This window comes from Herpailurus yagouaroundi, unplaced genomic scaffold, assembly GCF_014898765.1.
Source record: "Herpailurus yagouaroundi ecotype Mexico unplaced genomic scaffold, PumYag 164, whole genome shotgun sequence".
NCBI classification, from domain to species: Eukaryota; Metazoa; Chordata; class Mammalia; order Carnivora; family Felidae; genus Herpailurus; species Herpailurus yagouaroundi.
In genome coordinates, this window is record NW_024412405.1 from 13,000,461 (window position 1) to 13,026,874 (window position 26,414).

At 43.4% G+C, this 26,414-nt stretch overlaps 1 protein-coding gene across 1 annotated transcript in view; it reads left to right on the forward strand.

Annotated features, from left to right (window-relative positions):
* Positions 1-26,414, forward strand: part of SLC15A1 (solute carrier family 15 member 1) — a 61,803-nt gene that overhangs the window by 20,926 nt on the left and 14,463 nt on the right. The window contains exons 2-16 of the mRNA XM_040487205.1: positions 1,134-1,150; positions 1,799-1,880; positions 1,982-2,123; positions 3,503-3,622; positions 10,545-10,644; positions 10,821-10,911; positions 13,617-13,700; positions 16,179-16,261; positions 19,498-19,584; positions 20,364-20,453; positions 22,527-22,571; positions 22,732-22,764; positions 22,846-22,934; positions 23,436-23,517; positions 25,317-25,436. Of these exons, the coding sequence (XP_040343139.1) occupies positions 1,134-1,150; positions 1,799-1,880; positions 1,982-2,123; positions 3,503-3,622; positions 10,545-10,644; positions 10,821-10,911; positions 13,617-13,700; positions 16,179-16,261; positions 19,498-19,584; positions 20,364-20,453; positions 22,527-22,571; positions 22,732-22,764; positions 22,846-22,934; positions 23,436-23,517; positions 25,317-25,436 (1,265 nt within the window). The remainder of the gene's footprint in view (positions 1-1,133; positions 1,151-1,798; positions 1,881-1,981; positions 2,124-3,502; positions 3,623-10,544; positions 10,645-10,820; positions 10,912-13,616; positions 13,701-16,178; positions 16,262-19,497; positions 19,585-20,363; positions 20,454-22,526; positions 22,572-22,731; positions 22,765-22,845; positions 22,935-23,435; positions 23,518-25,316; positions 25,437-26,414) is intronic.

A 26,414-nucleotide genomic window follows, 5' to 3' on the forward strand; every position in this document is an offset into this window, starting at 1 on the left:
TTCCGAGGAGGTCGATTCTGAGGCACACTGAAGTTTGAGGACCATTCGTGGGGTCACAGATTCAGAATAGAGGTGGGGGGGGTGCTCGCGGGCCCCTGAAAACAAAGGACTTTAAGATGCGGTCAGTGGAAGCCAGGGAGGGGGAGGGATGATTCCCCATGGAGAGGGGCCCCGCATGTGACAGACACAGATAAGAACGGGCCGTGCGTAGGTGCAGGGAGCCGTGCCACACAGCGTGAAGACTCGAACCAGGGGATGGGTCAGCTCTCCTCAAAATTCAGGGGAGGCCAGGGCAGAGGCATGAAGGGTTCGCCTAAGATCTAGAAAGTCGAGTCAATGGCCCTTGGTTTGCACTGGCTTACTTGGATTCTCACCTTTTTTTCTTCCTGCTCTTCTAATTCCTTCTTCTGACGATAAGGCCCCGCAATGTGGTAGGTCCTGGGAAAGATGCTGGGGATGGGGAGGTGGACACCCCTGGAGGGGAGGCAGAAATACAAACTGGTATTCCACTCTGGGAGAATCGGGAGGCAGAGGGGGCTAGTGCGGGTCGTGTCGTGGCGAGAGTTACAACAGGTGTAGGAAGGGGCAGGGGCCCTTCCTGGAGTCACTGTCTCATGCGTTACCGTCTTTGAGTGGGCACCCAACGTGCTCAGCAAATGGGTAGCTGGGTGTCATGCGAGCCCCGCCCCGTGCATGCGGAAGGGGCTAGAAGAGAGGCCATAACAGGTAATGGGAATGGTGGCTGAGTCCTCACTGTGTTAGACACCCTGAAGCATTTCATATCCCCACTATTTAATCCTCACCCAACCCCACTGACCTCGTGAGATAGTAAAGGACAAGCGGAAATGTTTGGTCTTCACCCTGTGGGCGATGGGCAGCCTTTGAAGTGTTTTCAGGAGGAAATGGTCTTGGCGCTATTCTCGAAGCCTCTGACTCTCAATTCTGACCGCAATGAAACTGCCTGAGGAGCTAATGAAAAGAAAATCTGATGCCAGGTCCCGCTCCCAGAGAAGGCTGGAGCTGTCTGGACAGCACATCTGACCTCCCCGAAAAGTCAGAGGGTCTGAGTTGAGACTCTGCAGGAAGTGTTTTCATTACTTGACTTTAATAGTGGCATTTTGTTTTTCTTTCAGGAATGTCCAGATCACAGGTGAGTGTTTTTTTCCTTCTCTACAGAGCTTTGTTTTGTCTGATATGCTCCTAAATGTTCACAGCTGTGCTTCCTTCACTTAAAAATGCCTGTCACAGGGGCACCTGGTTGGCTCAGTCGGATAAGCGTCTGACTTCGGCTCAGGTCGTGATCCCACAGTGTGGTTGGGGAAGTGCCAACGCACTTGGCACTTGGCACTTGGGTTCAAGCCCTGTGTCGAGCTCTGTGCTGACAGCTCGGAGCCTGGAGCCTGCTTCAGATTGTGTGTGTCTCTCTCTCTGCCCCTCTCCTGCTCATGCTGTGTCTCTCTCTGTCTCTCAAAAATAAACAAACATTTAAAAAAATTTTTTTTAATTCCTATTATATACTTGTGTCATTGGTGCGGGGACAATCCTGAGTTTTTTTCTTTAGGACATGGTGTGTCTCGTTTTTCTCAAAATAACAATAAAACCAGATGCTTTATTTCACTGTCATCTCTGTGTGGAGTGCAAGGGGTGAAACATTTTTTAAATTCTTGATTCCACCTCTGGACAGTCACTGACAAGTTGCTAAATGTGCATCAGCTACTTTCCATGCTGTTAGCGCTCACTCGTGAACACGGGGCCAGTGGGGGGCGTGTTTCAATCCCACACCGTTTGTTTTCATCAGGGCTGCTTCGGTTACCCCCTGAGCATCTTCTTCATCGTGGTCAATGAGTTCTGTGAAAGATTTTCCTACTATGGAATGAGAGGTAACCATCCTCACCCTCCCTCCCCGGAGTGAAGAGCCTGACTTACCACAGCTCCTGACTTTGTCTCCCCTCTCACCCCGCCCCCTGCCCTCTGCAAAAAGCGCTCCTGATTCTGTACTTCAGACGGTTCATCGGATGGGACGATAATCTGTCCACGGCCATCTACCACACGTTTGTGGCTCTGTGCTACCTGACGCCCATCCTTGGCGCGCTGATCGCGGACTCCTGGCTGGGAAAGTTCAAGTGAGTATTTGCAGCTTCCTTGTTAAGAAACAAGCCAAGAAGTAATTGCAGCTTTGTGGTTTGGGATGAAGGACGGTGGGAACAAGGAATCAAGGCCCATAAAACTCTTAGGAGAGCGTGTCGGGCGCTGTTTCTGCTCAGATCGTATCCCGGGTCTAGCACCGTGCCTGGCGTTTGGCAGTGTGAATGCAGGTAGCACTGGTAGGTTCTTTCCTTCCCCCAAACAGTGGTGACATCTCTGTCTCCTCTTGAAATAGTAGCAGGGATACTGTCTATCATTAATCACGTGTGAGGCGCAGAGTTAAGGTCTAGAGAACAAAGAAGCTCCCTAATGTATGTGCCGGCTGTTGAAAGGCTCACACTGCTCTCTGGGCGGGGAGGATGTGGAGCATTCATCCAATTCTACAGGATCAGCTTCACGAGTGCCCCCAATAGAGGGTTACTGAGAAGTCCCCAGGACTTAATGAGCAAGGAAGTGGAGGTTCTTCTGGGCCAAATTCACTGATTCTCTCTCTCTCTCTCTCTGCTCCCCCCCCCCCAGCTCACACACTCTCTCTCCCTTTCTCTCAAAATAAATAAACTTAAAAAAATTGTTTTTAACTTGAAATTTGTAGTACCTGCTATAAATCTAACAAAACCACAAAATGAGAGTTGGTAAATCCTAGGAGTGATTTTCTTTTTTTCAATTCAGGAGGTAAAATACTTAGATAACTTGGAAAACACAAATGAACTCACTGTACATTCAATACAATATAAAAATAACTGGGGCGCCTGGGTGGCTCAGTCGGTTAAGCATCCGACTTCGGCTCAGGTCATGATCTCGCAGTTTGTGAGTTCGAGCCCTGCGTAGGGGGCTCAGAACCTGGAGCCTGCTTCAGATTCTGTGTCTCCCTCTGTCTCTGCCCCAACCCACTCACACTCTGTCTCTGTCTCTCTTAAAATTAAACATTAAAAATTTTTTTGGTAAATAATTAATGGCCCACTCCTGGCCAAATATTGTTACCAGGCACAAGATAAGTATCTCTTACTTTTGAAGATAGACGGACTCAGCAGTTAGGTAAAAGGAAACACTGAGTTTTTCAAGTAATTCAGAGATGAAACCGATCTTCCGCCCCTTCCCCTGGCTCCAGCCGATGGGACTTACACGTGCGTGCTGGGCAACAAATTCTCCAGCAGGCTGCCTTTCTAGGAGTTAACAGTTCTTGTTTTTGTTTTTCGTTTTGTTGTTTGAAGAGTTCCCAGTGGTACTCAAGTTTGAGAAACAAGTACACAATGGCTGGCGTCTTGCCTTTTGAAGCAGGAGGCCTTTCTGTGGGAGGGAAGGAAGTGGGCTCCTACCATGCAGTTAACTTAGGTTCTCTTAACCCCTCTCAACACAGGACGATCGTGTCGCTGTCCATCGTGTACACAATCGGGCAGGCGGTGATTTCAGTCAGTTCCATTAATGACCTCACAGACTTCGACCATGACGGAATCCCTGACAACCTCCCCACACATGTGTGAGTTGACACCTGCTGCCCTCCCCCACCCCCACCCCCTGCCACTGGTGGCTTACTCCGTGCTCTAATTTTTCATCTTTTTTCCTTGAACTTCACCGTAAGTGCAAGGAGGTCTTTCCTCCCTCATCAGCATAGAGGAAGCTTTTTCGTTGACTAAGAGTTGGGTCTATGTATGTCACCATCCTAGCAGCTGTCTGGAGCCACTGCTCACTCGACGCCTTGCTGTCTCGGGTACATGTCACACGACACACGGTCAGCGCCCGGAATACTTGTGTTAATCTTGATCTTCCTCCCAGGGAGAGAACTCCCACAGACCTTGATCCCTAATCGTGCCAGGTTTCCTCAAGACTCTGTGCCTTTGGGTGTCTCCTCGTACCATACTTCCGCTTATTTTTCAGTAATTCAGTTTCAGAAATATTTATTGCAGCCCTGTGTTCTGAGTTCTTGATGGAAAGTGCCATTGACAAACGCTCCTCTGTGAGACTAATTTCCCATCACTACAGTCTGGCCTTATAAAAATGTATTTTGTTTCTGGTTCTTGTGCTTCCGTTCCTTGATCTATGTGTAACGTATGGTATGGGTTGGGGAAATATCACTGAAATTCAAATTGGTTTCTGCAATTCCGGCGTTTCTGGTTTGTTAGCCAATCGGATTGCTGTTTAGACCCTGTCCCTTGCTGCAACACCCTCGGTGCCCACAGAGAACTGCGCTGGTGGGAGGGAGTGGTTGTATGACTGGGTCAGGAGCTCACACTTCCAATGTCTGAGTCCCAGCTACTCACAAAGGAGCTGTAAGACCTGGGCAGCTCACCTTCCCCAGGCCTCAGTTTTCTCTTCTATGGTATCAGTTAAGAACATGGACTTTGGAGCCAGGCTAACGGTTCAAATGCTGGCTATGCCCTTTACTAGTTGTGGGATCTTGAGCACATTTCTTAACCTCTGTGCCTAGGTTTCCTCACTTTAACTAGTGCCTGCCTCGTGTGGCAGTTTTGTGCCTTAATCTGGGTAAAGGACCCACAACATGGCCTGGCAAGTGGTAAGTATTCAAGAAAGCTTAGTCTCTTTGGGTATTTCATGGAGTTCATATTCAAGCATACCTACAGTTCTCACTAGAGGGCCTGGTACATCATATCCAACCGGCCATGTTCTGTTGTCATTTAAAATGTTTGGGGGTGCCTGAGTGGCTCAGTTGGCTAAGCTTCCAACTTCAGCTCGGGTCATGATCTCACTGCTGGTGAGTTTGAGTCCCGCGTCAGGCTCTGTGCTGACAGCTCAGAGCCTGGAGCCTGCTTCAGATTCTGTGTCTCCCCCTCTCTCTGCCCCTCCCCTGCTCACGCTCTCTCTCTCTCTCTCTCAAAAATAATAAACATTAAAAAAATTAAAAATTTTTTTGAATATTTATTTTTGAGACAGAGAGAGACAGAGCATGAGTGGGGAAGGGGCAGAGAGGGAGACACAGAATCCGAAGCAGGCTCCAGGCTCTGAGCTGTCAGCACAGAGCCCAACATGGGGCTCGAACGCTAGATCATGACCTGAGCCTGAGTTAGACAACCGATTGAGCCCCCCAGGTGCCTCTAAACATAAAAAAATTTTAAAAATAAATAAATAAAAATAAAAGAGTGATAGCACTAAGCACAAGTTTATTAAGAGGCAAACAAAAAAAGTGCTTCAGCCAGTTAATTCAAGAAGAGGAGCATGATTTTTTTTAAGTTTTATTTATTTAACTAAACTCTACACCCAACATGGGGCTTGAACTCACAACCCCGAGATCAAGAGTCACACGCTCTTCTGACTGAGCCAGCCAGGAGCCCTAAGATGAGCAGATTTTTTAATTTTTTTTTTAACGTTTATTTATTTTTGAGACAGAGAGAGACAGAGCATGAACAAGGGAGGGGCAGAGAGAGAGGGAGACACAGAATCTGAAACGGGCTCCAGGCTCTGAGCTGTCAGCACAGAGCCCGACATGGGGCTCGAACTCACGGACTGTGAGATCATGACCTGAGCCGAAGTCGGACGCTTAACCCTCTAAGCCACCCAGGCGCCCCTGAGCAGATTTTTTAAAGGAATTTTTCAATGTGCAGTATCTTCCTTGACTTTATCTATAGTTTCCTAAAATATTTGTTAGAATTTTAAAGTAATATTTGCAAACAAGAAGATTTGGAGTAAACCCTTATAAAACTTGAAATTTGGGAGTGCTTGGGTAGCTCAGTCAGTTCAGTGTCCAACTCTTGATTTCAGCTCAGGTCATATCTCATGGTTTGTGAGTTCAAACCCCCCGCTGGGCTCTGTGCTGACAGCGTGGAGCCTGCTTGGGATTCTCTCTCTCTCTCTCTCTCTCTCTCTGCCCCTCCCCAGCTTGTGCATGTGCTCATGCTCCCTCTCTCTCTCAAAATAAATAAATAAACTTAAAAAAAAAATTTTAAAAACCTGAAATTTGTAGTACCTACTATAAATCTAACAAAACTACAAAATGGGAGTTGGTAAGTTCCATGAGTGATTTTTTTCAATTCAGGAGGTAAAATACATAGACTTGGAAAATACAAGGGAAGTAAAAATAACTAAGCCTTAATTCCCTCCATTATTACAAATAATCTCTTCTATCATTGTAAAAGATTATAGTAGTAAATCTTTCGTTCTGCTTCTTTCCAGTCTTCTGTACTTTGTAAACAAGTTAAGATCATACCACATAACCTGATACTCTGCTTTGCATTTAAATTGTCTTTTTCCATGGCTTTTCATGACTATTATGATTCTATTATGATTGTACTAGACACAGTGCACGCAGACACATTTTACCTACCCATTATTTTACTGAAAACGGTAAGAGCTACAAAAGAATTCCATACATAAATCCTTGTCCAGTATTCAAGCGGTTGCTTTAAGTTTTTTAAATATACATACAAGTTTGTTAACAGAGAGAGTAATAATGATTTCAGGAATAGAATGCAGTGATTCATCACTTACATGTAGCACCCAGTGCTCATCCCAACAAGTGCCCTTCTTAATGCCCCTCACCCATTTAGCCCATCCCCCCCCCCACAACCCCTCCAGCAACCCCCAGTTTGTTCTCTGTATTTAAGAGTCTCTTGTGGTTTGTCTCCCTCTCTGTTTTCGTATTATTTTTTGCTTCTCTTCCCTTACGTTCATCTGTTTTGTATCTTAAATTCCACATATGAGTGAAGTCATATGATACTTGTCTTTCTCTGACTGACTAATGTCACGTAGCGTAATACCCTCTAGCTCCATCCACATTGTTGCAAATGGCAAGATTTCATTCTTTTGGATCGAGTACTCCATGACTTCTTTATCCAGTCATCCGTCGATGGACATTTGGGCTCTTTCTATACTTCGGCTATTGTCGATAGTCCTGCTATGAACATTGGGGTGCATGAGCCCCTTCAAAACAGCCCACCTGTGTCCTTTGGATAAATACTTAGTAGTGTAATTGCTGGGTTGCGAGGTAGCTCTATTTTTAACTTTCTGAGGAACCTCCATACTGTTTTCCAGAGTGGCTGCACCAGTTTGCATTCCCCCCAGCAGTGCAAAAGTGTTCCTCTTTCTCTGCATCCTCACCAACATCTGTCATTTCCTGAGTTGTTAATTTTAGCCATTCTGACAGATGTGAGCTGGTATCTCATTGTGGATTTGATTTGTATCTCCCTGCTAATGAGTTTGTTGAACATTTTTTCATGTGTCAGTTGGCCATCTGGCTGTCTTCTTTAGAAAAATGTCTATTCATGTCTTTTGCCCATTTCTTCACTGGATTATTTGGTATTTGGATGTTGAGTTTGATAGATTCTTTATAGATTTTGGATACTAACCCTTCATCTGATGTGTCATTTGTAAATATCTTCTCCCATTCCCTTGGTTGCCTTTTAGATTTGCTGATTGTTTCTTTCACCATGCTGAAACTTTTTATCTTGATGAGGTCCCAATAGTTCATTTTTGCTTTTGTTTCCCTTGCCTCTGGAGACATGTCAAGTAAGAAGTTGCTGCGGCCAAGATCAAAGAGGTTGTTGCCTGTTTTCTCCTCTAGGATTTTGATGGCTTCAAGACTTATGTTTAGGTCTTTCATGCATTTTGAGTTTATTTTTGTGTCTGGTATAAGAAAGTGGTTCAGGTTCATTCTTCTGCATGTCACCGTCCAGTTTTCCCAATACCATTTGCTGAAGAGCCCATCTTTTTTCCATTGGATATTCTTTCCTCTTTGTCAAAGATTAGTTGGCCATACGTTTGTGGGTCTATTATGGGTTCTCTATTCTGTTCCATTGATCTGTGTGTCTTTTTTGTGCCAGTACCATACGGTCTTGATGATTACAGCTTTGTAATATAGCTTGAAATCCAGAATTGTGATAACTCCAGCTTTGGTTTTCTTTTTCAGGGTAGCTTTGGCTATTCAGGTTTTTTTCTGGTTCCATACAAATTTAGGATTGTTTGTTCTAGCTCTGTGAAGAATGCTGGTGTTATCTTGATAGGGATTGCATTGAATATGTAGATTGCTTTGGGCAGAATCGACATTTTAACAATATTTGTTCTTCCAGTCCATGAGCATGGAATGTTTTTCCATTTTTTTGCGTCTTCTTCAGTTTATTTCACAAGCTTTCTATAATTTTCAGTGTATAGATTTTTCACCTCTGTGGTTAACTCTATTCCTAGGTATTTTATGGTTTTTGGTGCAGTTGTAAATAGAATAGATTCCTTAATTTTTCCTTCTGCTGCTTCATTATTGGTGTATAGAAATGCAACCAATTTCTGTGCATTGATTCTATATCCTGTAACTTTGCTGAATTCATGGATCAGTTCTAGCAGTTTGTGGAGTCTTTTGGGTTTTCCACATAGAGTATCATGTCATCTGCAAAGAGTGAGAGTTTGACTTCCTCCTTGCGAATTTGGATGCCTTTTATTTCTTTGTGTTGTCTGAATGCTGAGGCTAGGATTTCCAACACTATGTTGAATAACAGTGGTGAGAGTGGACATCCTTGTCGTGTTCCTGACCTTAGGGGGAAAGCTCTCAGTTTTTCCCCGTTGAGGATGACATTAGCGGTGGATCTTTTGTGAATAGCTTTTATGATCTTGGGTTTTTATCAAGAAAGGATGCTGTACTTTGTCAAATGCTTTCTCTGCATCTCTTGAGAAGATCAAAAGATAGTAGATTATGGTAGTAATGTTAAGGCCCATGAATTCAAATTTCATTCTGCTATCAAGACTGTATTCCTGTGAATTATCTTCTCAAACAGGTTGAGTCCCTTCTCTGTGTTTAACTACTGTGAGATTGTGATTTATAATAAGAAATACATATTCAATCTTCCCTGTTTTGGGAACAGAGCTCCTAAAACCGTTGGAATTCCCTAAGTGATGAGAGTGGTGAACTATCTCTTGTTATGTTGATGAGGTGACTTTGGGGACCTCGCTAAGGATGGAGCCTGGTTGCCAAAAGAACCAATCATGTGACTAGAGAGTTGGAACTTTCATTCCCACCCCCTGACCTCCAGGGAGGGGGAGAGGGCCTAGAGATTGAGTTAATATCCAGAGGCCAATGATTTAATCAAGCATGCCTATGTAAGGAAGCCTCCATAAAAACCCAAAAGACAGGGTTGGAAGAGCTTCCAGGTTGGTAGGCACAGGGAGGTACGGGGACAGAGGCACCCTGGAGAGGGCGTGGGAGCTCCGTGCCCCTTCCCACCTATTTTGTCCTGTGCGTTTCTTCCACTTAAGTGCTCCCAAGTTATATCCTTTTATGATAAATTGGTGATCTAGTAAGTAAAGTGTTTCCTGAGTTCTGTGAGCAGCTCCAGCAAGTTAATTGAACCCTACAAGGAGGTCGTTTATACTGATTTATAGCCAGTAGGTCAGAAGTACAGGCAACAACCTGGGATTGTGGTTTGTATCTGAAGTTCAAGGAGATGGTCTTTGGAACTTCCAATTTGTAGCTTATCAGTCAGAAGCACAGGTGACAACCTAGGCTTGCCTGTAGTGCCTGAAGTCGGGGGGAAGGCAGTCTTATAGGACTGAGCCCTTAACCTGTGGAATTTTTTTTTAATTATTTTTTTTAGTATTATTTTTTGTCAAGTTAGCTAACATACAGTGTGTACAGTGTGCTCTTGGGGGAGGGGCAGAGAGAGAGGGAGACACAGAATCAGAAGCAGGCTCCAGGCTCTGAGCCACCAGCCCAGAGCCCGACGCGGGGCTCGAACTCGCGGACCGCGAGATCGTGACCTGAGCTGAAGTCGGACGCTTAACCGACTGAGCCACCCAGTCGCCCCTGTTCTCTGTTTTTAAAAGTCTCTTATGGGTTTCCTCCCTCTCTGTAACCGTATGTTTCTTTTCTTTCCCTTCCCCCATGGTCTTCCGTGAAGTTTCTCAACTTCCACATATGAGTGAAAACATGATATCTGTCTTTCTCTGACTGACGTATTTCACTCAGCATGATACCCTCCAGTTCCATCCATGTAGTTGCAGATGGCAAGACTTCATTCTTTTTCATTGGTCAGTAGTACTCCATTATATATATGTACCACATCTTTATCCAGTCATCAGTTGATGGACACTTGGGCTCTTTCCATGATTTGGCTGTTGTTGAAAGCGCTGCTATAAACATTGGGGTACATGTGTCCCTATGCATCAGGACTCCTGTATCCCTTGGATAAATTCCCAGCAGTGCTGTTGCTGGGTCATATGAGCTGTGGAATCTGATACTGTCTCCGGGTAGAGAGTGTCAGAATTGCTTTGAATTGTAGGACACCCAGCCAGTGGCCGTGAATTGTTTATTGTTAGTATGGGGATTCCCCTCCCTACATTGGAAATTGGGCCCAGGAACCCAAATAGATCCACTGTCCCTGGTCCTCTGAGGGAAATTAGAGGACAGAGAGACTCCTGCTTTGAAGAATCTCACATTTCTGCAATATTGCCTCTCCTTTCCCTAGGGCACTGTCCATGATTGGCCTGGCCCTGATAGCTCTGGGAACCGGAGGAATAAAGCCCTGTGTGTCTGCGTTTGGTGGAGACCAGTTCGAAGAGGGCCAGGTGAGATCATGTGCCTTCACAGAAACTACATAAAACAAATATAAACATCCAGGAATTATTCCACAGACACCAAGTCTGTTCTCCATTTGATTCTTTTCAAGGACCGATCATCAGCCACATTTGATCAGTTGATATATAACCAAAGTCATGTTGTAACCTTATCCTGTTAATTACAGGAAAAACAAAGAAACCGATTCTTTTCCATCTTTTATTTGGCCATTAATGCTGGAAGCTTGCTTTCTACTATCATCACTCCCATGCTCAGAGGTAAGACATATCCGGTTTTCTTTTTTTGAATTATGGGGAGAAAGTCAGGTGGCAAGTTTAAGTCCTTGTTTTGTTTGTTTGTTTTGTTCCTCTTTTCTCCCATTACGCTTCCGCTGTCGGATACTTCGAAATCCAGAAAATGAGCTTCGTGTCGTTTCTAATCCTATTTGACTCCCTTATCCCAAAGACCACTGAAGAATCTAAAACACCCCTAGCATGGCAATAATTTTTCCTAATTTTTTTATTAATGCAAAGTCTTTATTCATGGTAAGAGAGAAGGCAAGAAAGAGGTGCTGTCTGGCAACCAGACCTGGATGGGTCGTACTTGGCATTTGTGCCTTTGGGCACAAATTTGTGCTCCCCAGCGATATGCAGTGAGTTGGGAAGAATTTAGTGGCAACATTTTATTCTTTGCCTTCCTCTCATCTCAACTATTTCTTGTTGGTTTTTTTTTTTTTAGATTTTTTAAATGTTTATTTAGTTTTGAGAGAGAGAGAGAGAGAGAGAGAGAGAGAGAGAGAGAGAGAGAGAGAGACAGAGCGTAAGCAGGGGCGGGACAGAGAGAGAGGGAGACACAGAATCCGAAGCAGGCTCCAGGCTCTGAGCTGTCAGCACAGGACCCGACGCAGGGCTCAAACCCACAAACCGTGAGATCATGACCTGAGCGGAAGTTGGATGTTTAATCAACTGAGCCACCCAGGTACCCCTTAGCTATTTCTAAAAGAACTTCCCGGGATGGAGAAGGAGACAGCAGCTGTCAAGAGCGCTCAGGTATTTGTGTTTGCTGACACTCCACTGAGAGTCTGTGAATTTCCCACCTGAAGGGACTATCCGGGGACAGATTAGACCAAAACAACCCAGTGGTGTCCACACTGCAAATCAGATTCAATGATGAAAGAAAATATTTTGTGGGGATTTATGTATTTCTGCCTGGAGTAGTAGTTTGAGGATGACCCTTAAATCCCATTCCAACTTGTTTTGTATAAACATTTAATAGCTTTGGGGCACCTGGCTGGCTCAGTCCATAGAACATCCGACTTTTGACCTCAGGGTTGTGAGTTCAAGCCCCACATTGGGCATGGAGCCTACTTTAAAAAATAATAATAAAGATACTTTATTCTTCCATTATGTTCCCTCACCTCCCCCACTTCCAGGTTCTAGTAGAATATGTACTTATGCACGTTTGAATTACAGAATGTGTTAAAGGATAATTTTAAAGGTAAAATCCTAGCTCTTACACAAATATAAAATGAGCATGTGCTGAGATTTTATATGACTGATTAATCAGTGAAGAAACTGGAGGAACACTGCTACAATCAGCTCCAATAAGGATTTGAACAACAGAGATGTATGCTCTTCCCAGAGGGAAGAGTGAGTTTGCATTGCCACGAACAGAATCATTTGGACAGCTATGAACAGGAAACATTTGCGTGACTATCAATTTTCTACGAGTTAACTTCTTTCTCTACCGAATTGTGAAACGGTTAGTCAGTCAAAGACAAAGTCAAACCCCTTTCAGATCAGATTATTCCTGGAGGCTCCATTTCACTGAAAGAATTTCTAGGAGACCCTGGGTGGCTCAGTCGGTTAAATGTCCAACTCTTGATATTAGCTCAGGTCGTGATCTCATGGTCATGAGATCAAGTCCCATGTCAGGCTGAGCACAAGCCTGCTTGGGATTTTCTCCCTCCCTCTCTCTCTGCTCCTCCCCCACTTGTGCTCATGCTCTCTCTCAAAATAAATAAATAAACATTTTTTAAAAAAAGAAAAAGAAGGAATGTCCAATAATCTCTACTTCTCCTTCCAGAGTCTTAATTTTTTTTTTCCTCACCAATCCTAGGATTTCAGAGCTACAATGGATGTGCAGTCAGAGGTTAGAAAACTATGGCTGATGGGCCAAATCCAGAAATCTGGACAAGACCATCGATTTGTCTATCGTCTATGACTGCTTTCACCTTACAAAGTCAAGGTCGAGTAGTTGGGACAGAGACTGGATGGTCCACAAAGCCTAGAATATTTACTTCCAGCTCTTCACAGAAAACTTTGTTCACCCCTGCCCTGGGCCATCTAATTGTTTTTTAAATAGCATGAATTCAGGAACACACACTCTTGATTTTCCAGGGTGCTTTTGATTTTATTTACTGGGTCCCCTGTCTTCAAGTTATTGGATCCAGGTCACTTTTATCTCTCCCGCCAAGAAAATCCATATAAGGATTCCCACTGATTTTGGCTTGGCCAGTGTCAGACATCTATTTAGGGGCTAAGATTTGAACCTACGTTCGTCTCTTGCTCTTTCTACTACAAAGCTGCTGGGCTCAGCAGGCGATGAAATCGATAAAGCAAATGGGTAAGTCTAGAACATCAAGTAAAAGCAATATGTAATAACCAGTTAGGGATTTTTAAAAAAATGATAACCACATATGAGCATTAAAAATGCCATAATGAGGGGCGTCTGGGTGGCTCAGTCGGTTAAGCATCCAAGTTCCGCTCAGGTCATGATCTCACAGTTTGTGAGTCCGAGTCCTACGTCGGGCTCTGTACTGACAGCTCAGAGCCCGGAGCCTGCTTCCGATTCTGTGTCCCCTTCTCTCTCTGCCCCTCCCCTGCTCATGCTCTTTCTCTCTGTCTCAAAAATAAATAGACGTTAAAAAATACGATTATAAAAAAATGCTATAATGAATTTTAATCTTACAATTTCTCCCCAGTCCAACAATGTGGAATTCACAGCAAACAAGCTTGCTACCCACTGGCATTTGGGGTTCCTGCTGCTCTGATGGCTGTGGCTCTGAGTAAGTAGAAATCAGTTGAATTAGTACAATCCTATGATCAGGTCAGACCCTCACATTAATTATTGTGACCAATTTTTTAAAACTTCACGGAATAAATGGTAATAATAATTCCCGTGCTCTGAACATTCAAACAAAGTAGAGTTGGCATATTACTTCAGAGGAAATAAGATCAAAAAAGAGTTTACAGGAAATGGGATCAACTGAGCTGGGCTCTGGAAAGTTTGACACTATTTAGGCAGATTTCAGGTGAAAAGTGACGGAATCTATTAGACTAGATGACCCCATGACCGAACGCTTTTGCTCTTATCAGCGTGTGCTCGTCTCCAGCTTGCCTCAAGACCCGGCAGCCTGGTCCAGTTAGCGTTTAAATACTTCCAGTGAACATCCAGATTTCCATAATACATCATCTCGAAATGGTTCTACCAGAGCCTCTTCCCGTTGGGAGGAATATATGTGTCTGTTAGACACATTCATTCACACATTAGTTCTTGGCCCTGGCTTTTTCGGAAGTATGGACAGTTTCGCCCTAGGATAGTCTACACATTGAAAGACGGCAGGTGTCTTCCTTTCCTGGGACTACCGCGACAAAACACTACAGATTGGGTGGCTTCATTACAAATTTATTTATCATCTCACAGCTCTGGAGGTGGGGAATCCAAAATCAACATGGCGAGAGGGCCCTGCTCCCTCTGAAGTTACCGAGAGGGATCTCTTCCAGGTCTCTCTTCTACCTCTGGTAGTTCCCTGGCCTGATGCAGCACAATGCCAATCTGCCTGTGGCCTTCCCCTGTGTGCACATCTGTGTCCAAATTTGCGCTTTTTTGTAAGGCCACCAGTCATATTGGAGTAGGAGCCACCTGAATGACCTCATCTTAACTCGATCTTCTGCAAAGGCTGTATTTCCAAATGAGGTCACATTCTGAGGTACTGGGGGTAAGGACCTCAGCATCTTCTGGGGGCGGGGGGTGGTGGGGGTCGGGGACACGATTCAACCTGTAACGGTAGTACAAGCAGGAAACAGAGCCCAATACGCATCTCAGGCCTTTGCAGCTTCCCACTCAAATGAGAAAGTGCTGGCACTATTACTTTCTCTGACTTTTTTTCAGTTCTTCATAGAGTCAATTATGCCCCCTCTTAACCCTGTTTGTTCAGCTTGTAGCAAATTAGCTTCACCCTTACATCCAAGCCAGAATTCAGTATTTTCCCTTTTTTTCTGTGTCCATTTCCTTCCATAACTTTTTAAATACTGCCACACTCCCCTAAAAAGTCCATATATGCCTACTCCTCTCCGATTCTGCGTAAGGAGATAAAAAAGGATCTCAAAAGCTGTTGTTCGAGGCCAGACGCTGTAGTCAGTTGGCATTAGATAAATTGTCATTTAGTTTGCATGGGTCATTCTTACATCATACAATGTTTTTCGAATGGAAGAATTGAGAATAGGCCAAATTCTATGCATCAATGCTGTCTCTTGAAGTTTCTTTCAGCAGCAATCTTGTGCTTGAATTAGGCGTAAGTTAATCAGAAGCTTAAAGATTAAAATATTCGTTGGTAAAACAGAGTAGACTCCATCTATGGGTATCTCTGCCATCTCTGGATTAAGGAAGACTGGCATCGGGTGAGGATTCAAGTATATTTCTCTTTATTCAACCATAAAGAACACCTATAACACAGGCACATACTTGGACATATGCTTTCAGAGGTAGCACTTCTCAAAATCTCAGGCCCTTTTAAATTGAGGAAATTAAGTGGCATTCCATCAACCCATCGGTGCTTTTAAATGATTAAACTGTGGTATTGGACAATCAGAAATCCTCATACGGTACTGGGTTTCCAGAGTCTCCTGAAGGAATGCTTTTTCTATTTTTACAATATGCCTTTTCTAGGAAGATCCATGGAAGAATTGCCTTATTGTAAAAGTGCTTTAACTGTGTAAAACTGTAGCCGCAGATGCAAAAATTCACCACTGTTTTTCTGTACCGTGACCACGGAATGAACTCTGCCACACATGATTAAGTAAGGTTTTAACAAACTAGTTTCTTCTTTTTTCTGAAGATTTATTAAAAAAGAAGAAACTCTTCTGCCATTGCAATCAGAAAATTAAAGCTGTTTTTTGTCTTTATAGAATTATGCGCTGATCTGTTACGTGAAAGCACTTACTCCTTTGTCTCCCTATGCTTAAGAATAAAACTTGCACTTAAATAGCCGTATGGAGCGTCTGTGAGCCACCCCAAAATGTGGGAAGTGGACAGTAATAGGCTCCAATGTTTGTATATGACAGCACAAATATACCACCGCTCAAAGTTTCTGTGATTGTTAGGATCAAAAGCACTTTCCAAACTGGGACATAGGAAGGCAAGCCCATTCTGTGACTAATCCCAGTATTTCCAAAACAAGGTTGTAACTCAAATAAAAACACGTCTTCTAGGTCACAGGTAGTTCTGTCAAACGCCTTGTTAACGTCTTCTTTTGCCTTCCCAGTTGTGTTCGTCATTGGCAGTGGAATGTACAAGAAGTTTCAGCCCCAGGGTAATGTCATGGCTAAAGTTGTCAAGTGCATTGGTGTAAGTATTTCAGTAGCTTTCTCTGTCAGTGATATTTAGCCACCCCAGAACCTTCTACCTCCTTCAAATTAAAATGCAATGAAACATTGACTTTTCTTTATTTTTTTTAAGTTTATTTATTTATTTTGAGAGAGAGAGAGAGAAACAGAGAGAGAGCATGAGCGGGGAGGGGCAGAGAGAGGGAAAGAGAGCTTCCCAAGCAGGCTCCTCACTGTCAGTACAGAGCCTGACGTGGGGCTCAAACTCACGAACTGTGAGATCATGACCTGAGCCAATACCAAGAGTCAGACACTTAGCCGACTGAGCCACCCAGGTGCCCCAACATTGACTTCTCTTTAAACATTTTCTTAATGTTCTTAACTATTTTGGTAATTAAAGTTTCTTATAAAACTGACCAAATGGAAAAGGACACAAACTGAACTCAAAAAGGGAGGGATAGAAATGGCTCTTGAACTTTCGAATTAGATCGGTAGTCAAAGAAAGGCAAAGCAGAGTGACTGTTCAGCTATCACGCTGGCTAACCATGGCTGATGCGGGTCAGGAAGAGTGAAACGGAAGTGGAGAGGCGTAGTTTGATGCTGCATCTCAAGGGTCTGGAGTGTCAGTAATGCTACTTTCAGAATTAAGACTAAGAAAATCACTTTTTAAAGTGAACACACAAAATGAACACAGATTCATGTAGAAGATTATCAATGTCATATTTATAACAGCAAAATTTTATAACACAAAATTGCAGGAGAACAGTGCTTAACTTCTAGTAGATGTAGCCATGCTATGTAGCCATCGGAAGTCTGGTTTCCAAAGACAATTTGGTGACAGGAACATGCAGAATATGGTTTCTTCCATGTGCATCAACGTGATGTACATGCATACAGGCACATTTAAAGGTAGGAAAGGGGTGCCTGGGTGGCTCAGTCAGCTAAGCATCTGAATTCAGATCAGGTCATAATCTCAAGGCTCGTGAGTTTGAGCCCCACATCACGCTCTGTGCTGACAGCTCAGAGCCTAGAGCCTGCTTCAGATTCTGTGTCTCTTTCTCTTTCTGCCCCTTCCCCACTAGCATTCTGTCTCTCTCTCAAAAATAAACATTAAAAATTTTTTAATAATAATAAATTAATTTTAAAAAAATAAAGGCAGGAAATAAATGTTATTGTTGATCTATACTGTCCAGCCACTAGCCTCATGTGGCTCTCAAACATTTGAAATGTGTCATGTGCAACTGGGAACAGAATTTTAAATTAGATTTCATTCAAATTAATTTAAATCACACAATTTCCTATATATTGCTATATTATATTGTGAGTTCTCACTTTTTTTTTAATGTTTTTTTTTTAATTTTTTTTCAACGTTTATTTATTTTGGGGACAGAGAGAGACAGACCATGAACGGGGGAGGGGCAGAGAGAGAGGGAGACACAGAATCGGAAACAGGCTCCAGGCTCTGAGCCATCAGCCCAGAGCCTGATGCGGGGCTTGAACTCACGGACCGCGAGATCCTGACCTGAGCTGAAGTCAGACGCTTAACCGACTGAGCCACCCAGGCGCCCCTTTAATGTTTATTTTTGAAGAGTGCAAGTGGGATAGGGGCAGAGGGAGGGAGACACAGAATCCGAAGCAGACTCCAGGCTCTGAGCTGTCAGCACAGAGCCCGATGCGGGGCTTGAACCCACGGACCGCGAGATCATGACCTGAGCCGAAGTCGGACACTTAACCGACCGAGCTACCCAGGTGCTCCTTCACTCTTAAATTTTAATGGGACACCTGGCTGGCTCAGTCTGTGCAGCATGCGACTCTTGGACTCAGGGCTGTAAGTTTGAGCCCCATGTTGGGTGTATTACTTAAAAAAAAAATCTTTTAAAAAATTTATTTTATTATTATTACTTTCACTTTTACACTTTAAAACTGATACTCAGTTCAGTGAGTGGAAAACTTTTAAGTATATTTGGAACAACTTAGGTATATAAATTTAGTTTTTCAAACATAAATTTATGAAAAGTAAATATAAATCAAATAGTTCTGATAAAAATTGATCATGTTCTGTAAGTATAAAATATGCCCCGGGTTTTGAAGACTTGGTATGAAAAAAGAAATATAGAAATTCTCGATTGTAATATTTAATATTATTAATTTATTAATAATTGTTTAAATAATTATTGATTTAATATTAAAGTTATTCTTATTACATATTAAGATCATATGTAAGATCATTTGGATTTATTGGATTAAATAATATATAACATATTTAAAATGAATTTTACCTGTTTCCCTGTTACTTTTTTTTTTACATTTATATATATCTTTTTTATTTTAATTCTAGTACAGTTAACATAGTATTATATTAGTTTCAGGTGTATCCCTGTTATTTTTTTTCAAATTTTTATTTAAATTCTAGTTAGTTAACATACAGTGCAATTTGGGTTTCCAGAATAGGATTTGGTGATTCATATCTTACATACAACACCCAATGCTCATCACAATACCCTTACTACCCATTGCCATTTGGCCCATCCCCCTGCCCACCTCCCCTCCAACAACCCTCAGTTTGTTCTCTATCTTTAGGAGTCTCTCCAGGAGCACCTGGGTGGCTCAGTCGGTTAAGCGTCCGACTTCAGCTCAGGTCATGATCTCACGGTCTGTGAGTTCAAGCCCCGCATCGGGCTCTGTGCTGACAGCTCAGAGCCTGGAGCCCATTTCAGATTCTGTGTCTCCCTCTCTCTCTGCCCCTCCCCTACTCATGCTCTGTCTCTCTCTGTCTCAAAAATAAATAAACATTAAAAAGAAAATTTAAAAAAAAGAGTCTCTCCTGGTTTGTTTCCCTCTTCCCCCCCCCCCAACATGTTCATCTGTTTTGTTCTTAAATTCCACAGATGAGCGAAATCATATGGTGTCTGTCTTTCTCTGGTTGACTTAGATCCCTGTTACTTTGTACTATGGCCAGCAGAAAACCGAACTCACAAATGGCATACATTATATTTCTCTTGAATGCTCCTCTCTAGAGGGCCCAGAGAGTCAAGTAGTAAGAATATGGCTTTGTTTACCCCACTCAAAGGCTCATAGTTAGAAAGAGATTAGGAATAAATGCAGGTTCTTTTAGCATCATCATTACACGAGTTTATACGATATACGTTGCTTCTCTCACAAACACAGCTTTCCATTAAAGGCAGTTGTATTGAAATGTGTTTCCCTCATAAAGTAATCGGTTCTGTTTTGAAATGTGATTTTTCTTCCTTCCTTCAGTTTGCCCTCAAAAATAGGTTTAAGCATCGGAGTAAGGAGTTTCCCAAGAGGGAGCACTGGCTGGACTGGGCTAAAGAGAAATATGATGTGAGTGACCGTTATGGCTGCAGTTTTCTTGGGGTCTTCCTCCAGCACGGGAACAGCCACAGTGGCGGTTCGTATGATTAAGGCCACGTGGACAAAATTATCGGTTGTATCCTTGTAAACCTGACTAGTGTTTTGAACAAGACTATGCAAGAATGTGTGTTAATGTTGAGAAGAGCTTGATAAACGGTGGGTATAGCTGCAAACAACATTATCTTTTCATAGGTTTTCATTTGGTAGAATCGGTTATTAATTATGCGTGATTGTGGTCACGTAACCAGTGTGAAAACAGAAGAATCAGTGAACAGTGGTGATGAGGGTTACATTTATTGGAATTACATTTAAATTCTAGTAATATGCCTTTTATTTATTTATTTATTTACTTTATAGTTTATTATTTATTTTGAGAGAGAGATAGAGAGCAAGCGGGGGAGGGGCACAGAGAGAGGAAGACAGAATCCCAAGCAGGCTCCATGCTGTCAGCGCATGGATGCGGGGCTCGAACTCACGAACTGTGAGATCATGACCTGAGCTGAAGTCTAGTTGGACGCTTATCCGACTGAGCCACCCAGGTGCCCCTAGTAAGATGCCTTTTAAACTGACATTCGCACTCATTTTAAATAGCTGAGGAATTCTGGGTTTTCTAAAAAAAATTTGCGGGAGGGTTCTTTGGAACAATTAGTCACCTCCCGGCTTGTCTCTGGTTGCACGTGTCTATACTGAAACAACACTGCTGACAGCTGTGAATGACACTGATTCATCCTTCCCCATTTCATCCACAGGAGCGGCTCATCTCTCAAATTAAGATGGTTACGAGGGTGATGTTCCTGTATATCCCGCTCCCAATGTTCTGGGCCTTGTTTGACCAGCAGGTAATGTAAAGCTGTGTGTGTTTCTTTACATCTTTATTTAGCAAAATTCCTTGGGCGCTACCACGGACGGGGAAGTACTTAGTATTTAGCTTCTAAAAACGTTTTCTTCCAGTTTCTTTTTTATACTTCGTTTATTTACTAAGTGTTAGATCACACTGAGTTTCTTTAAAAAAAAAACACCACCACAACTCTAGATGGTTCTATCCACATTTCTGTTGCAAAACAATGAAGAAAATCAGGTGTGGTCAGCTTACAGAGCCTTGGGAAAGACTTGATCAAAGTATCTAGAACTCTTACCAGTGAAACCAAGAATAAAGAGCTTTTCTACTGATACAGTGTGCTCAGAGGATGTACAGTATTGCCTTTTATGGGATCCACAGAACATTTAAGCTGAAAAAGGCCTTGATACCTTCTGCTCTAAAATAGAATGCTTGAGCTAGAAGTACCATCCAAGGATGTGAAATGACTACCTAAGTCATTCCGACCAGAGCAAAGAACTCAAACCCAGATCAGTGCCTTGTCACCCTCCTCTTGCTCCCGCAACCGGAAGACGTGTGCCTAGGAAGTTTTCAGATTTGGGTTAAACAACTCAATGCGTGAATACTCGGTTGCCAGAGTAATGAGATAGTGTTTCTTCTAGAAACTGCAGCTTTAAAAAAAATTATAAACGCAGGTCCTTTTATTATACAGGAAGGGTTATTAGAAGGACAAAACAACTCTTGGAAAAAATTTGAGTGAACACATTAATCTCCTTAGTTGTAAATATGGGATTTAGACCAGCATCTTAAGCACAGGGAGGCAGTTTTGCGTGTTGAATAGGAACCAGCTGAATAGGAATCAGATTTGCTCTAGAAGTACACTCATCACCTTCTAGCTGTATGACTGGGGTAGGGGGCGGATTCTGTAATGCTCCTGGAAGGGTAATCGCCCATGGCAAGGCTGTGCAGATCAAATTAGAGACCGTGCATAAAGTGATCCGTGCCTGACATCTCTTAAGAGCTCAAGCAGTGGTGTACTTCTTGACTTTCCATAATGCCTTCTAAACGGAGTTGACAGATTGAAAACTTTATGTGTTCAGTCCTCCATGGAAATAATCACATGTACCTGTATACAGTCCTGAATCCTCTTTATATAAAAGTTGAATGTAACTAGGCTGCAGGGTTAAATCCATCAGTCTTTTTTAAAATGTTTATTTATTTATTTTGATGGGGAGGGCAAGGGGAAGGGGCAGAGAGAGAGGGAGAGAGAGAATCCCAAGCAGGCTCTGCACCATCAGCATGGAGCCCAAGGTGGGGCTCGATCACACAAACCATGAGATCATGACCTGAGCCAAAATCAAGAGTTGGATCCCTAACCAACTGAGCCACCCAGGCGCCCCTGAACCATCACACTATTGGTGGATTTCTACTTCAGGACAGCCTAGACTGTCAAACATGGCTCTTAACGATAATGATGTTCTTGGAGCGCCTGGTGGCTCAGTCAGTTAAGTGTCCCACTCTTGGTTTCTGCTCAGGTCATGATATTGTGGTTTGTGGAATTGAGCCCCACATTGGGCTCTGCACTGACAATGCAGAGCTCGCTTGGGGTTCTCTCTCTCTCTCTCTCTCCCCCCCTCACCCACTCATGCTCGCTTTCCCTCTATCTCCCAAAATAAATAAATAAACTTAAAAAAAAAAAAAGATGTTCTTGAAACTGTGATGCCAGTGAATGTAGAATATCTTACATGTACGTAGCTGCCTCCACCTTATAGGTGATGCCATGCTTTCCAACAGGCCCCAGCCTGTGTCTTTGTATTTCCTAAGGATGGCCGTCTCTCAGAAGAGCGCTTTCTAGATTCTTCCCTGGGGTTGAGAACTATATGTTGTGTTAACCTGTGCAGCAGAAATGCAAGTTGTTTGGTTTTACCCAGCGTGACAATGGAGCTGGAAGATAAACTTGAGGTTTAAATCCCATAACATTTAAATCCCATAACATTTCAGACCTCCTTCCTGCTCTGGAAGAGACGCAACATTGACTTGTAAAACGTTTAAAACTCATGTTCCCAAATGATGCAGTGAACGTATTCATTTTTAGGGCTCCAGGTGGACGCTGCAAGCCACAGCTATGAGTGGGAAAATTGTAAGTTCGGGACGTCCAGCTATTCCCCCTCCCCTGGGCACCGCTCCTCTGTTTTAGTCCCTTCACCCTCTTTCCCTTCCCTGACACGACATTCTTCATCCTCCCCACCTGATCACCTCTGGGAACTGATCAGTGAGACTTTCCCCCCTGCTCTTTTCAGGGACTTCTTGAAATTCAGCCGGACCAGATGCAGGTAGGAGATGTTTAAGTTGCTTTCTGAGATCAAAGTACCTTTGAGACAACAGCTAACGGTTCCTCTCCACTCCACTCACAGACCGTGAACGCCATCTTGATCGTCATCATGGTCCCCATTGTGGATGCCGTGATATATCCTCTGATTGCAAAATGTGGCTTCAATTTCACGTAGGTTCTCAGCAGGTTGGGGGTGGGGGTGAGGCCCTGTCAGTCCCAGGGCTTTGCAAATAGACCGCACTCCATCAGCTGGAAAGAATGTCTCCCCTCCCAGCACACCACCTATATGATGGGGTTTTTAAAGAATTATATTTGAATGAGAGGTCTCTGTGCTGATGTTTCTGGAAATTTGCCCTTAACATAAAAGTGCTGTAAAAGGCAGCCTGAAAAGCTTCTAATTAAAGCTTTCATATATGTAGATGATAGAAATGTTAACTGTCATCCAACGTATCGCCTAAGCCATAGTTTCTAGAAATTAAATGTGAAAATGCAAATAAGCTCCCTTATATATATCCTTCCTCATCTCAATCAGAAATAAGAGAGGAAGAGATACTTTCGAACAGTATTTCACAGGGAAGTTAGTTTTGTTTGGGTGGATGGCGGGAAAGGAATGTTATCATTAGCTCGCTTGTGTATGAGGCTGGTTGAGAGTCACTCTTACTTATGTCTCAGCTCTTTGAAGAAGATGACAGTTGGAATGTTCCTGGCTTCCATGGCTTTCGTGGTGGCGGCAATTGTGCAAGTGGAAATTGATGTGAGTTGCCCTCTGGTCCCCCAGTGGCTTTTCCTGCGGGTCAGGTGGAACGTTCAGAAGGCTTCTTTCTCCGGGGCTGTGGGGATTAGGGGAGGCCAGGGTCTCTGCCGACAGACTGTCCTGGAGCCAGAGACAATGTCGATGTGTTGCAGGGGCAAAATGGTCCTTTTCGGGCAGTGCGCACTACAGGTTCTCGTCACTGTGAAGGGGGCAGCCTGCAGTAGAGTCAGATGGGTGTGCTTCACTTGAGAAGTATGCATGGCGGTGACACGGGGAGTTTCCATTGACACGGTTTATGTAAGGGGAGCGGGAGTTCATGGAACTTGTTTTTTGCAATCTGAACTCCTAGGAAGTCTGGTTAGAAGTTCATCACTCAACAAACAAGAAAACATGTAAATTGTCTTTGGGAAGACACCTCTGTGATTTCAAGTTTCCAGTGATGTTAGTCCCCACTCCAGTCCACACTCAGTCTGTTGGACCCACAGTGGCACTAAACCAAGTTTCTAGTGCTGTTAGAGACCAGGCCCCGGAAATGGGCGTTACATAGTGTGTAAGACAGGAGGTAAACACTCCCCTCCCACCTCTCTCCCCTCCTCCTTTCTCTGTCTCTGTCTGTCTCCTCCTCTCTGTCTCTGTGTGTGTGTCTCTCTCTGTCTCTCTCTGTTTCTGTCTTTATCTCTCCCTCCCTCCCTCCTTCTCTCTTTTTAAATTTTTTTAAAATTTGGAATTGTGATAAAACATACATTAAAAAATTCACCATCTTAACCATTTCTAAGTATACAGTTCAGTCATGTTAAATACATTCACAGCGTCGTGCAATCAATCTCCAGAATGCTTTTCATCTTGCAACACTAAAGCTCTGTGCCCATTAAAAACAGCTCCCCATCTCCCCTCCCCCAGCCCCTGGCAACCACCATCCCACTTACTGTCTCTATGAGTTCGTGCACTCTTGGTACCTCATCTAAGTGGATTCATACACCAAGTGGTCTTTGCTGGGTGGCTTGTTTCACCAAGCATAATGTCCCCAAGCTTCTTCCATGCGGTAGCAGGTGTCAGAATCTCCTTTGGTAAAGTGGAATCATAGTCCACTGTTGGATGGACCACGTTTTGTTTATCCATTCGTCTGTCAGTGGACATTTGCGTTGCTTTCATGTTTTGGCTACCGTGCGTCGTGTTCCTGTGAACGTGCGTGTACTCACTTGCTCTGGAACATAGCTCGCTTTGTGCAAAATGAACTCTGGGACTAGTGTAGGCTTCTAGACTAGAATTGAAAGGATTGCTCCACGGACCCCAGGATTTGAGAGAGAGCACTATAGGGAGAAGGCAGAAGCCCTGAAGGAACGTGTGGAGGCAGGAGGGCATAGAATACCTATGGAAGGATGTCGAGAGCACTGTCAAGGCTGTGGTCCAGGCTCCCAAAGTTAGAGGGGATGATGGTGGCCTCCAGGAGAGTAGATCTCACGTGTCACAACAAGATAAACATTCACTTGGGCTGTGGTTACTCTGACCTCCTCAGAAAACAGGCTTCATAACCTGGTATCCTTTGACTTGGAGGTGGCTAGGTAAGACCCAGAGCAGCCTCTTTGTGATTTCTTCCATGTTTTGTACAAGCATCATTTTCTGTGGGTGCCATGAGGTGAACAACTGAAGACTTCACAGGGGAGTTTGGTATCTCAGCCGGTGCGGCTTTCTGTGCTGTAGCAGGGGTGGGGGTGGGGGGTGGTGACTGTCGTGCTAGGGCAAGCTTATCTTCAATATGCATGGACACATCACTGCTAATCTTCTTTTATTTTGCTCAGAAAACTCTTCCAGTCTTCCCCAAACAAAACGAAGTCCAGATTAAAGTACTGAATATAGGAAATGATAACATGACTGTATATTTTCCTGGAAGCGCGGTTACACTTGACCAAATGTCCCAGGTAAGTAGAAGGGAATTCAACTTCCTTTTTTATCTTCTGACCTGAATTATAATAGTTTTGAAGAAACTGATCTTCTTGACCCTTATGTAATTCCTACAACAAGTCCAGAAGTGAAATGTCTTGTTATCTTGGTCTCATTTTGGCCTCACTCCAGACCAGTGTGCCTCAAACTTTAATGTACATGTGAATCACCTGGGGAGCTTATGAAATGCAGAGTCTTAATCAGTAGGTCTGAAATGATGCATTTTTAACATGCTCTCTCATGCATGGATCCACATTTTAAATAGCAAGGATCTGATAATGGTTCTCTACTAGGGGCTATTTTGCCCCCAAAGGGGACATTTGGTAATTTCTGGAAACATTTTTCATTGGCACAACTGAGAGTGTGCTCTTGGCATTTCATATGTAAGAAGCCAGGGATGCTGACACACAGTCCCACAACAAAGAATTATCTGGCCCCAAACGTCAATAGTGCCAACGTTGGAAAACCCTAATCTGGATGGTCGCTGGTCTCAATTAGAGGTTCTCATCCTTGGGTCCATACTGGAATCACCTAGAGAGCTTTGAAAATTCTGATACCTCATAGATTTTGATTTAACTGGTCTCACTCCTGTTCAGCCACGGTTAAGAACCGCTCCCTTATAGCTTATGAAACTGACAATCTCGGAGAAAAAAGAAAATTTGACTTCTGAGTGCTCAGAGCAGCCCAGTACTGATTGTCACCAGGGTTACGGCTTTTCCTCTAAAACTACTCTTTGACCAGTGGTGGAAATGATTTCCAGAACATTTATTTTCATAAAATGAAATAATAGTAAAATGCTGTACAAAAAGTATAATTCTTGTGTAGCACTAAAGAAGTTCATGACAGAGTTCAAAAGAGTGGGTGGGAGGCTGAGACAAACCAATGCCAGCTTCTGCAAGGCTTTTCTTTCTTCCTTCCTCCCTCCCTCTCTTTCTTTCTTTCTTTCTTTCTTTCTT